Raw genomic sequence first — 12,267 nt, forward strand, 5'->3', positions numbered from 1 at the left:
AGATTGTTGTAGCAGCTGTTGGTGATGCTTGCGAAAATTACGAGGCAGAATAGTATCAGAGTTTGGCTCGATCCAAGGATGGACTAATTGGCCACAGACTTCAGAGAGAGACAATGGAACAGCAGCCACAACACTGCCCGGTAAACAAAGACGGGCGAAAAAAGGATGTAAAGTAAGCTGTCCGGCTAAAAGAAGGCGAACCAACTTTCGGATGCGATTACGACCCTGAGAAGGTTGTCTTTGCTCGTTCACCCATGCTTTAGGAATCAGATGAGAGCGATCAGGTGATAAACTAAAAGCATGGCTAGCCTGAAGAGACTTATAAGGCTTTTGCATCGTAGGTGAGCCATCTGCAGGCCAATTTATGATTTCCGATAGTGGTAAGGATAAGCAGATTTCAACAGAAACCTTAGGACGTTCGGACAAAGAGCTGTTGAGCAAAGTAAGAACTGTACCAGAATCAAAAAGAGCGTCGAAAGACCGAAATAGAACCGGAAGGACCCCTGGAGAATTCATTGCTAAAGGGCCTTTGCGAAAGGACGGAAAGAGAAAAGGCAATCTTGCGTCAACAATCGACAGAGGTGATAAGCTAAGCAAATGAGCCCGCAGCCATAAAGTAGTAAAACTAGAAGGATCATCATTGAGCAAGAGAGGAGTTAACCATCGATACTGAAGAGCCAGGTGTTGACAATTCGGCTCCAGGAAACCCAGTCCACCACGCTTGAGGGGTTGTTGAAAGGTGTCTAGAGATATAGATGGGAAAATCCTGAAACCAAGAAATTCGCGGCAAACCTTTCGGATAGTGTCGAAAGTCTTTTGGTTAATCCCAACTACTCTAAGAATATGCCAGAGCGAGGACAGAATAAGCACATTGAGGACGGTTGCACGGCCGCGAATGGACAGAGACCTTTGCTTAAAAATGTTACAAGCACTGGATACTTTTTCTACGATACGTTGTTGAAAACTATTTCGCTGTCGAGGCGATTGTAACAGAGGGTATCCAAGGTATGTGAGTGGCTCAGACGATGTAGAGTCATGCCATTGAGTAACTCCATATGACTGTAAAAGTGTAGGCCATTCCGTGTGGGAAGAGCCTGAGACAGGGAAGGCTACAGTCTTGTTATAGTTCATTCTTGCATTAGAAGCCAAGTTATACTGATGAATGAGGGACTGAACCTCCTGAAGGTCATGTTGATCAGCAAGGAAAATCAAAAGGTCATCTGCATATGCTAGGACTTTGATTTCCGAAGGGACTGAAATGCGGTTCTGTAAGGAAACGCCCTCCATAACGTCGACCGAAGGAAAAGCAAAACCACGAATTCGTTGAGAATAAACAATAGATTTAACCAAGGGCTCCATTACTAAGTTGAACAAAAGAGGGCTGATGGGATCTCCTTGGCGTAAACCACGACCTAGTTGTATAGGTGACGAGAAGTACCCATTAACGCTGACTTTCATGGTTGTACCAAAGAAGAGAGAGCAAACAGCGGAGATAAAAACGGAGGGCAAACCAAAAGCCTGAAGGACAGAGCGAAGATACACAGGATGCACTCGATCATAAGCTTTTTCTTGGTCGCACAGCAGACCAACTTCCGAGGAGGACCGGAAAGAAGCTTGCTCTATAGCAATTTATGCTAAAAGGCCATTGTCGGCAATAAATCTTCCTTGCATAAAACCAGTTTGAAAAGGACAAATCAAAGGAGAAACGACCTCCCTTAAACGGTTGTTCAATAATCGGGTGAATATCTTTGCGTCACAATTAATCAGTGTGATTGGTCTCCAATTTGAAAGATACCGTAAGTCACCTTTCTTCGGAAGAAGACATACAGATGTTTGAAGCCATGATACAGGAAAAATTGAGCAAGTCAAAGCATCGTTGTACACTTGGTTGACAATTTGGGAATAGTCTGGGTGATTGAAGATTAACCGCAGGAAACCATACGAAAGACCATCAGAGCCAGGACTACTTTGTTTAGGAGCCCTCTTTGATTGCTCTAAGATATCATCCAGATCAATTGAGCAAGACAGACTATCTTGCGCAGCCTGTGAAAGCTTGCAGTCCGTAGGAATATGCGCTAGCATATTATCAATCGATGCATTACTTACCGGTTCAGCTGAAAACAAATGTTGGTAGAAATCACTTGAAATGCGCAAGAGATCATCCCGAGAGGAAGAAAATTCATCCCGAGAAGGGTCCCAAAGTTGAAGCATCGACCTTTGGGCGGATCTAACTGATGCAGATTTCTTAAGATATCCTGCTTCGGTTTCTCCATGTTCTCGCCAGGTTTTCTCTGCCTTGAGAGCTTTAATTTCAACAAGCTCATATTGAAGAGAGGCAATCTGTCGTTCGACCCGTGGTAGATGCTCGACTAATATCCCTTCAGGCAATGAACTTTGAAGAATACGGTGACGTTTCTTTTGTAAACGCTTAATCTGTTGGGAGCGCCAACTGACGTATGAGCGACCATATTTCCGAGTAAATTCTTTTACGTGAACTTTGACCACGTCCCATAATATTTACGGAGAAGAGTGAGAATGCGCGATTTCTGAGTGGTAAAGCTCTGTTAGCATATTAGCAAGACGGCGACGGAAGTCCTTATGTCCCAGATATACCGGGTTGGCTCTCCAAGTGCCTGGACCGTGAGAATCAGCCAAGTCAAGCTTTAATTCAACTGAAAGGATAGCATGATCTGACCATTCAGGATCGACAAAGTCAACTGTAGCATCGATGTAATTGGCGGATAAGGTAGTAGATAAAAATAAATAGTCTATCGTTGATCTGGTAACTGCGCCTCTACGAAAAGTGGGAGTGTGTAAATCACGAAGATCAGACATAATGTTCTGGAAATGACTGTTGAGAAGTTGAATCCAATTTCGGTAGGAAGATGAAGATTGAGACGCCTGTATTGTAAAGTTAAAATCGCCTGCAATCACAAGACGATCAATACAAGACCTGTCATCATATGGATCCAATTGCTGAAACTGTAAGAGTCGTTCGTAAAATTCACGCCTTTCTCTTGTTAAATTCGCCGGAGCGTAGATAACAAGAATAAAGAAAGGTTTTATAAAATCGTTTATGTGCGTAACTTGAGCCAGAAGACATCTGGCATCCTCTGGCATAGGGATACGTGTAATTGAAAATGAAGGATCAAAACAAACTAGACCACAATATTGAGTCCATAAGCTTTGATGACAAACAAACTGTTGATGTAATAAATCAAAATGTGAGGAAGGGTTATCACTATTATCCACTTCTTGCAGAGCAACAAATGTGGGATTATAGGATCGAATGTGTCGTATAAATTGTTTTCGTGTAGATGGTTTACTAACTTTGAAAAAACTATTGCCATTCAAAGATAGTAACTTGAATGCCTTGCGATTATTATATATCATAATAATAAGATTAAAGATTCAGCTTGTCCGGAGCGTTTCGATTGCGACCGCTACGACGAACAGAAACACCTGGTGTAGAAGATTTGGAAACTGGTGCTTTAGGGTCATTGTGGATTTCATTCATTTCTGTATCACTAGAGGGTGCTTCATCAGGTTCTTCTAAATTCTCAGAAGACTGGTGGGCCTCATCCATTTCAGCATCAGAGTAAACCTCTGCAGTATCCGAGGGAGGATAAGACGATCGAGAGGTAGAAATGAGGGAATTCTGGTCAATCCCTGCCGTAGATTGTCTAGAAGGCTCAACATTGACATATTTGGAATGTAAGTGCGAGGGATTATGTACAGGTAGATCAGATGCCTCAGTGATCTCTGAGTGTTGGTCCTGCACTATGATGATCTCTTGAGACTTAGGAGTAATTATCGAATCGTCCTTTTCGCCACTTGATATTTCTGACGTTGTGATCTCAGTGTCGCTTGAAGCAGGCTGAGTTGAAGAGGACGGGCGTGCTACAGAGCGACCATTACGGCGTCGCTTAGCAGTGGATGTGCGTTCAGGACAATCGGCCCGAACATGGCCACGTTTGAGACAGAGGAAGCAGACACGTTTGCCGCTAGGGGATTTAGGGCAACTGGAAGCGATATGACCAGATTCATGACAATACTTACAATAGGTAGGCATATCATTCCAATAGGCCAAAATAAACATTTTGCCAGAACGAGAGACGTCCGGATCAACTCAGGTAATCACATGAGAGAGCTCCAAAAAGGGGGTCTCATCTTGAGCAAGTGATTGCTTTGATACATCGAGGACTGCGTATCCAGAACTCAAGAAAGTGCCTGTGGCATTGTCCTTGACTACACCATAGTTACTGAGTGTGGCAGTTAAGCCAGCAAGAAGCTCTTTTGGTCTAAGCCAAGGTAAACGTTGAAGGCTCACTTTTTTCAAAATGGAGCCAGGTGCCATGGCATGTGCAGGCTTAACGACCATCTTGCCTTTATCAAACTTCAAACCAGTATCAAAAGCATAGGAGCGATGTCTGTCAATATCGAAATTGATCTCCAAGTATCTGTTTGTTCCAGAACGATGAACTAATTGTCCAACAAAATCATCAAACTGATCAAAGGCCAGTTTGTAGAGATCCTTGTCGGATTCCTTGCGACAAGTAACGTCGAAAAATAAAGAACCAGGGGACTGAGATACTCCCCAGTAAACGGTTTCAATAACGATGGGATCCATGTCATCTGGATCTCCATGAGATGTAGAAGATCGGGAGCTGAACTTTTCCGGAGGACAAGAGAGTAAACTTTCCTGAACTTTACTGCGATTGTTATGTACTCTAGAGTACAAAACAGGTTGGGGCGGAATAGAACGTTGAGAGGAATTCATTTGAGGTGATGAAATAGCTTGAGTGCCACTTTTGTCAGGTGGCTTGATTTTGTTGTGCGAAAGAACCATGCGTAGTATTGGGATAAATATGACAATCAAAGAATTTTCATGACTGCTTTTGCGGCTGTATACGTCACAAATTTATATTACGTATATATTTTCCCTGTGGTTTCTTTTCCCTTTTTTTTTTACTTGAAATTACTTCATTGGACGGACTAGGTTTTGGTTAAATAAACTAAAGCGACAATGCTGCCGTTGATGCTGTGGGACTTTTGGAAGGCATTAATGACGCGTCCGAACAATCTGCACTGCTTGGTGTTGTTCCCAACAATGCGACAGTAGTTCCTTCTTTGGAGGGGATGGCAGGCAGATTGGTATTGCCAATGAATGTATACTTTTGAAAAAGAACGGACTAGGTTTTGGTTGAATAAACTAAAGCGACAATGCTGCCGTTGATGCTGTGGGACTTTTGGAAGGCATTAATGACGCGTCCGAACAATCTGCACTGCTTGGTGTTGTTCCCAACAATGCGACAGTAGTTCCTTCTTTGGAGGGGATGGCAGGCAGACTAGTATTGTCTTTTTCTTCTGATTAGATGATTGGTTACGTATCTGGATGCTTGTGAGATAAGTGTAGTATCTTGCAGTCTGTATAAACTATTCTTACCTTTTTCTTAGGGAACAAGTTAAGTGGTTATCATCCTATATTCAAATTAGCATTTGTATGAAGTGATTACCAAAGCGGTGTACCCATTCGTACTAGTGTGGTCAATGATGTCTTATGTCTTCTGGATAAGGATTTCGTTTTATTGCATCTTGGTCCTGTTTAGAACACCATCTATTTTTTTGTTTTATTCCCCATTGCCAAGTTTATATTCCCTTTCATTAGTGTATATTGACTCCCTCTCATTGATATATATTGCTATCAAAATAAATAAAGCCTGGGACAATATATATAGTATTATTTCAAGCTTCATCTTACTTGAAAAAGCACAAGCCTCTCTAAAATAACAACCGTTTTCTACTGGGAGGATTTTTTACCATATTCTCGGCCTAATAAAAAGTACACGCACCCCTCGTCTTTGCCTCTACTACACTATATGTCAAAGCAAAACCAAGTCATACACTTTCATAGCTACTTTACACTCACATCTTGCATGTGAGGAGGTTTTAATCTACTTTAAAAGGCTACTAAAAATGAAAAGAAAAGAATACCAAGAGTATTTGTTTGAAAAAACTAGCAACGAATTATTCAGTTACAGTAAAGTGCTAAAAAAGCCTGAATGATAATGCTCTATTTTTTTGTGTTAACAGGTGTAGCATAAGGACGCCTATCTAAAGCAAGAATCATGTAAATGGCCATTCTTTTCTTTTTTCTAAACAGTATATGAAAAGTTCTTTTCCGTGACAACTGTGGTGATCTGGCTAGTAATTACCATATAATTACGATATAATTGTATTTATAATAAAACTTTGAAACAATCAAACAGCTGCCGAAGTGGAAGGAGAAGATGAGGTGGTAAAGGCTCTTTCGTGCCACGCTTTAATTTCAGATAATACATAATAAAAAAACTTTTTGGTTCCTATTTCTTTAGATCTTGTTTGCGCCGCGCACCATGGTAACAATATGTCCAGTGATCAATCTGAACAATTGTTTACAAGAGAACAAGTCGAACAAATCATTGAGGAAATATCAAGGAAGCTCAATCTTGACAGATCAATTGAAGGCCCTACAAACCTTTCAAACGAAATCTTGGAAGAACTGGAGAACAGCTCGTCTGTCAATTTGCAGAAGAACATCAAAGAATTTGTTAAGAACCTTCCAAAGTACGAAGGTAGTGAATGGACCAACAGCGAGATTTTCAACAAAGAGTTCCACAGAGAACTTAAAAGGAAAACGGTGGATGCCCTCCAAAGCACAAACGCAGTATACAAGGGAGCTGATCGACTCATCATCGCAGGAAGAGCAGCAACAGACCTTTACGAAGGATGCCAACAATTCCTGGAATCAGGAGGAAGTGAAGAGCAATTCTTTCTCATTATGGAAGGCATCCGACAACTTGCAGTTTACTCATACGCCACGAGTAAGGCCATCAAAAGTGAAGCTAAGACAATGGCGATCAAGGCGCTCAGGCTCCCCGATAGCGTTAAACACTTGGAAGAAGAGCCTAGTGACAAGGTCTTGGCCTTGGGCAGGAAAGAAGTTGAAAGAATCTTTCAAGCCAGATACGAACAGTCCATCCTCAGAAATGCAGTGGGACGACAACAACAATAACAGAGGATTTGGACGTGGAACCTTCCACAGGTCTTTTTTTGGACGCAGCAAGGGCCAAATACACGCGGAGGCCCAAAGCTCCAATCAACCCCAATAATACTGCCATCAACGCCAGCGTCTTTCCCCACGATAATGGCGCATTACGCCACATCAAGCGATGGTATATTACCAGGGGGCCGTCTCCAACGTTTCTCAGAGCAATGGAAACGGGCAACACTTCATTCATGGCCTGTGTCAGTAGTAACACAAGGATATCAACTTCAGTGGAACCACAAACCTCGACCATGGAAATATACTCGCTTGCTGACAAATTGAATGTCGTATATGAAGCACGAAAGCACTGTTAGCTCTTTTTTTTTTTTTTTTTTACTTTTTTACTTCCTTTCTCATTAAAAACCGAGTATTACAATATGAGCTTTCAAATTTTCTATGAAGATGGGCACGGTAATGCAGTTGATGAATACGTTAGACCTGAGCCTGTGGACTATACCATTGATGAAGAGCGATATGCTTTAGAAACAGTTAGTTCACACACTCAGTATTTGCATAATTAGGCTCAGGAGAATGATTTCGATGTAGGCTCTATGGCAGATGAAGATGCAAAAGATGACGTAGATGTTTGCATGAAGGAGGTGTCGAGTAAACGAGCGTACATACTCTATACGGATCAAGACAAAATTAGATTCTTTAAACTGATGTTTGAGAAAGTTATGAGTGCTTCAGCTGCTGCAAAACAATTAGGTATTCATGTTCGCACAGCTCAAAGATGGGCTCAAATGTACAAAACATATCCTGATAGTATCTTTATAAAGCATAAGATAACCGGCCGTCCGCGTATACTTCATGAAGAATACAAGCAAGTGACCTTGAATTACATAAATGAGAGCCCTTCAGCCGTCTTGGAGCAAGCAATGGAGCGCCTACTTCAAAATTTTCAGGATCTCAAAGTCTCTAAAAGCGCTGTCTACAATTTTGTAAGAACTCAATGTAATTTGTCACTCAAAAAAGCCCAATTTCAGCCTGTAGATAGGAAAAGTGAAGAAAAAATTCAGGAGCGTTTTGACTGGGTTCATAAGTGAGAGTGTACGGACATGGACTTTAGAACTACTTGCGTCTTTCTCGATGAGTCTGCATTTCACATTAATTTAAAACGTAGTATGGCCTGGTCAAAAAAAGGACTGCCTGCTGTGGTCACAGTGCCCAAAACCCGAGCACAAACAACAACGATTTTAGATGCGATCACTACTTCAGGATTAATAAAGTATAGCTTGAGATTACCGCAGCCGCCAGCCAAGAAAAGAAAGAGAGAAGGTTATGTTGAGCTAACGGGCACAGGGGCAGTAACTGATCATCGTTTTAGCTTTCTGAAGGTCACGATGGATGAAATGGATCGGTATCCACATATCAAAGGGTGCTATCTTATCATGGATAACGCTCCTATCCATAAATCTGGAGATATTGCTAAATATATTATATCCCGCGGTTACCGTTATGCTTATTTACCGTCATACTCTCCTGAACTTAATCCAATTGAGCAATTCTGGTCAGTTGTTAAGAGCAAAGTAAAGCGCAATACGTTATTGAAAAAAGAGACGCTTATGACGAGAATTAGTGAGGTATCCAATAGCTTAAAAGTAAGTGAATTCAAAGGCTTTGTTCGACATTCATATAAATGTTTGGCCAAATGCCGCAACAGAGAACATCTTTAAATTTGTCTTAAGGCATACGCATTTATATCTTAGTTACACGACTCATCTTAGCCTTATTAATAGAACTCGTTTACCGTATTTTCAATGTATTATATTTCTTTTATACAATAATATTTAACCATTTACATAATACATGTTGTGTATATAAATGCCTCTGAATTCAATAGTATTACGCATAGCTGAAGAGTTAGTTGATAATTTGACTTAGGAATGTATTAGATATAAACGATAACTTTCAATGGCATCTTTTTACTTTTGTGTAAAATAAGACGTGGAGAGTTATACACTCCAACAATATACGCCGCACAGTATGACAGACTCTCTTATACAGTATATCTAGACAGGTAAATATGCTCTTTGAATACCCTTTTTAAGTGAGTATCATATAAATGCTAAAATATGACAGACGCACGCCTGCCTTTCCTTGCGTACTAATTCCACATTTCAAATTTTGTATAATTATCCAAAAAGAGGACCAGATCAGGAACATGTTTGATACTTGTTTGTTCACTTGCGATTTAAAAAGAAAAAAAGGGATCTTTTATATATTTAAGTTTAGGAACAAGATAGAAATAAAAGCAAGGATAGATTGATAAGAAAATATTTGATTATCCAGGCGATATGTTGTGATTACTATAATGTTATGTACTACAAGTAAAAGTATTCTTATTTCTTTTTTTTTTTTTTTTGCAGTCAAAAGAAATAGCAATCTTTTAGCTAAAGAAACTAAAAGTCATTAAAACTATCCATCAGATGATAGTAATCACACTGGTAAATGCCTTAATAATGAGCCATTTCTCTCTCTATTTGATAATTCAAGTACATCTTGAACGACAAAGAGATATCAAGAATTTTTTTACGCACTTTAAAATCATACATATGAGAGAAGTGTTTCTTCTTAGGTTCTCGCTCTAAAAGCGATTCATAGAATGATGAACTATGGTTAAATTATGTGATGTGCTTGACCGTAATATATTCAAGCCACTGCTCTCAGTCTCATTTTACAATAATAGACTGAGATTTCAAGAGATATACTTCACATTCTTTGTACAGTTTAGCTTTAACCATGTCTAAAGGCTTCGCATCAATTAGTGTATGAGAATAAATACATGTTCATTCTTCCGAATACATCCATGGGTACTACTTGATTTTTTGTACTACTGACAACATAATGAATTTCATTATAAAAAGGGCACTATTTTAGCTAAGAATTCGCTCATTTCACTATCATTTCGTTCTTTTTTCTTTATTAAAAAAGCTTATAATCATCTTTTTACTCAAGTAAGTAAAAGCATAGTTAAACTGCTGGATGCAGTCTGTAACTAATAATACATCTAGTAGATACATCTAGTAGATACATCTCTTTGGCCCTTCATTTTCTAAAATCAATCTCTATATTTTTAAATCTACACATCAAGCACTTCCAGCAAGTAAAAACTTATCTAAACGATTGGATACACCGTTATCTAACAATATATCTTGTAAATTGACGTCTATCGTTTTTCTAGTTCTTTATATCAATCTTTTTATAGATATATATATCCATTTAACTAGAAGTAAGTAAAATTCTTTTTAAGCTATTAGAGGCAATCTTTAACTAACCACATATATTCAATAGGCATCTCACCATGGATGAAGTCTCCACTCCAAGCTCCTTCTATTCATCGGCTATGAGTACTTCTAGTTTCCTCGCACCCGGCGACCGTATTTTGGCTGTTAAATCCTCTGTTGATGGCATTGGTTGGAACGATCTCTATCGTGAAACACTCGAAAGCTTCGTCGAACGTGTACACATCATCACAATGCACGTCTATTCTTTCTCAAAATTCATCTTCCTTCGGGAGTTGCAAGACATGAATTTTGACATACAAGAATATATCAACAAGGATTTTTTTTTTAAAGAAGTATGGCTCTCATTGGTTATCGTGAATTAATCAATCGGCACTTGGATGATTACCTTACAATCACCAACTACCAGAGGCCCAACTTTGTATTTGCTCAGCAATCTGTTATAATCGAAGGCACCAAAGTCTACACAGTTTATGTCAACAACGCTCATCTTAGGTTTGGCCAGCACCTTCGACGTGCCGTCAACGCACTACTTCGCATACGGCAACGAACAGCAGATTTGAGACGAGATTTGTCTGCACAAGGTATGGATGATGACGAAATCAAGCATCGCATCCGTCAAGACATCTCTTTACCAGCGCAGACATTCAAGCAGGCTATTTCGCAGCAACCTATAGATATGAAACAAGTCCCTCAAGAGCCTATTTATATGGAAGCTCTTATCACTCTTCGGCCTGTTTTTGATGCTTATGATAGAGATTACAACTTTGACGAACAGAGACTTTATTATAATGTCAAGCGTAACCCTGTCAACCACTTTAAGGCCTTCTATCAACTCTCTCGTCTCTTTGTATTTCTTGGTTTGCCCATCTTCAATTGTTTTCCTCTCCGGCGCTCATGATCTCCTTGTTACGTTACTATCGACAGCAAGATTCTCTGCCAAAGCATCCTGGGAATTAAATGGTCTAATGCTGTCGATAAACTGGACTACTGGCATCGAGTTGTCAATCTTGATTCAAAAGCCCTCAAGCCGCAAGAAGGTGTACAACTTAGATTCCGTGGCACTATTCAAACTGATGGCGTTGACGTCACGGTTTTCAAGAAGAGGTTCGACAGGCAAACAAGATACACAGCAAGGCTCCCAGTGAAGTATGAAGCTACCTCCTACATCACCAATGTAACTCGTCGAAATCACCAAGGGGTTTCTGGTCGATGCGTCGCTGTGGATCCAGGAAGAAGAGGTATGTTGTATTTTGTACACGAAAACTCTACACCAGAGCAATTAGTGAAATTCAGGTACACTAAACAACAGCAAGACAAGACGTGGAAAACTAAAAAGTACCGTCGAATCTTGCAAGCTCTCGAAGCCCAGGATCCTGATATCGTTCGAGCTGAGTAAGCCCTTTCTCAACAGCCAAGCAGTACTATATCCGTAGAAGGCTTTGGCCGCTTCCTTCAAGCCAGATCTGAACAGTCTGCCGTTCTCAGTCGATTCTATGGACATACCATCACAAACCATGATAATGGATACCCCCTCTTTCGCAAGATCCGTCTTTCAGCGTACTTCAACAGACAACGTGCCGATCAAAAGCTTATTCAAGATTTACGCGCCAGGTTTGGAGAAGACGCCGTGTTTGTGATGGGAAACTGGTCCGCTCCCCATGCTAGGTATCATGAGCCCATTCGTGGCCTTGGTTTCCGAAGACTTCTCAAGAAACATGAGTTCCAAGTCTATCTTATAGACGAGTACAGGACCAGTAGGTGCTGTCCAACATGCCTCAACGAGAGCCTCCACACGTTCCGTCGTGTTCCAAATCCACGACCGTATCAACGTGAGCGAATCCTACTGTTGTCTGCCATGGCCTTTTAAGGTAATAATACATGAACCACTTGTATGACTTTATACTGATTAAACATTGCTTGTAGATGCACCAA

The 12,267-nt window shown here is 40.4% G+C and overlaps 7 protein-coding genes across 7 annotated transcripts; 3 read left to right on the top strand and 4 right to left on the bottom strand.

Annotated features, from left to right (window-relative positions):
* Window positions 1–19: 19 nt before the first annotated feature.
* Window positions 20–532, bottom strand: RHIMIDRAFT_275377 (uncharacterized protein; the record flags this gene model as incomplete). Its single annotated transcript, XM_023612544.1, is given in 2 exon segments — window positions 20–121; window positions 134–532. Coding segments are annotated over 2 exon segments (449 nt in total), but the record flags the coding sequence as incomplete, so codon positions are not given.
* A 629-nt stretch (window positions 533–1,161) lies between these two features.
* Window positions 1,162–1,414, bottom strand: RHIMIDRAFT_275378 (uncharacterized protein; the record flags this gene model as incomplete). Its single annotated transcript, XM_023612545.1, has 1 exon — window positions 1,162–1,414. A coding segment is annotated over exon 1 (173 nt), but the record flags the coding sequence as incomplete, so codon positions are not given.
* Window positions 1,415–3,224: 1,810 nt separating this feature from the next.
* Window positions 3,225–4,290, bottom strand: RHIMIDRAFT_102562 (uncharacterized protein). The gene has a single exon (XM_023605133.1). The coding sequence runs from the start codon at window positions 4,097–4,099 to the stop codon at window positions 3,404–3,406; it is 696 nt and encodes a 231-aa protein (XP_023468233.1). The 5' UTR covers window positions 4,100–4,290; the 3' UTR covers window positions 3,225–3,403.
* On the bottom strand, window positions 4,130–4,849 carry RHIMIDRAFT_235302 (uncharacterized protein; the record flags this gene model as incomplete). The annotated part of the gene is made up of 1 exon (XM_023608332.1): window positions 4,130–4,849. One exon carries the CDS (start codon window positions 4,847–4,849, stop codon window positions 4,130–4,132), a length of 720 nt encoding a protein of 239 aa, XP_023468234.1.
* A 1,557-nt stretch (window positions 4,850–6,406) lies between these two features.
* Window positions 6,407–7,401, top strand: RHIMIDRAFT_235303 (uncharacterized protein; the record flags this gene model as incomplete). Its single annotated transcript, XM_023608333.1, has 2 exons — window positions 6,407–6,958; window positions 7,027–7,401. 2 exons carry the CDS (start codon window positions 6,407–6,409, stop codon window positions 7,399–7,401), a joined length of 927 nt encoding a protein of 308 aa, XP_023468235.1.
* A 3,028-nt stretch (window positions 7,402–10,429) lies between these two features.
* On the top strand, window positions 10,430–11,424 carry RHIMIDRAFT_102594 (uncharacterized protein). The gene is made up of 2 exons (XM_023605134.1): window positions 10,430–10,916; window positions 10,971–11,424. Exons 1-2 carry the CDS (start codon window positions 10,670–10,672, stop codon window positions 11,231–11,233), a joined length of 510 nt encoding a protein of 169 aa, XP_023468236.1. The 5' UTR covers window positions 10,430–10,669; the 3' UTR covers window positions 11,234–11,424.
* A 136-nt stretch (window positions 11,425–11,560) lies between these two features.
* On the top strand, window positions 11,561–12,164 carry RHIMIDRAFT_275382 (uncharacterized protein; the record flags this gene model as incomplete). Its single annotated transcript, XM_023612546.1, has 2 exons — window positions 11,561–11,727; window positions 11,755–12,164. Coding segments are annotated over exons 1-2 (562 nt in total), but the record flags the coding sequence as incomplete, so codon positions are not given.
* Window positions 12,165–12,267: the final 103 nt, after the last annotated feature.

This window comes from Rhizopus microsporus (genome assembly GCF_002708625.1).
Source record: "Rhizopus microsporus ATCC 52813 unplaced genomic scaffold scaffold_4, whole genome shotgun sequence".
Lineage (NCBI taxonomy): Eukaryota > Fungi > Mucoromycota > Mucoromycetes > Mucorales > Rhizopodaceae > Rhizopus > Rhizopus microsporus.

Bases quoted from the DNA above. Each gene is read 5' to 3' on its own strand.
- RHIMIDRAFT_102594 (XM_023605134.1), top strand. From the start codon at position 10,670: ATGGCTCTCATTGGTTATCGTGAATTAATCAATCGGCACTTGGATGAT. The intron at 10,917-10,970 runs GTATGGATGATG...TCTCTTTACCAG, and splicing joins ACGAGATTTGTCTGCACAAG to CGCAGACATTCAAGCAGGCT.
- RHIMIDRAFT_102562 (XM_023605133.1), bottom strand. From the start codon at position 4,099: ATGTTTATTTTGGCCTATTGGAATGATATGCCTACCTATTGTAAGTAT.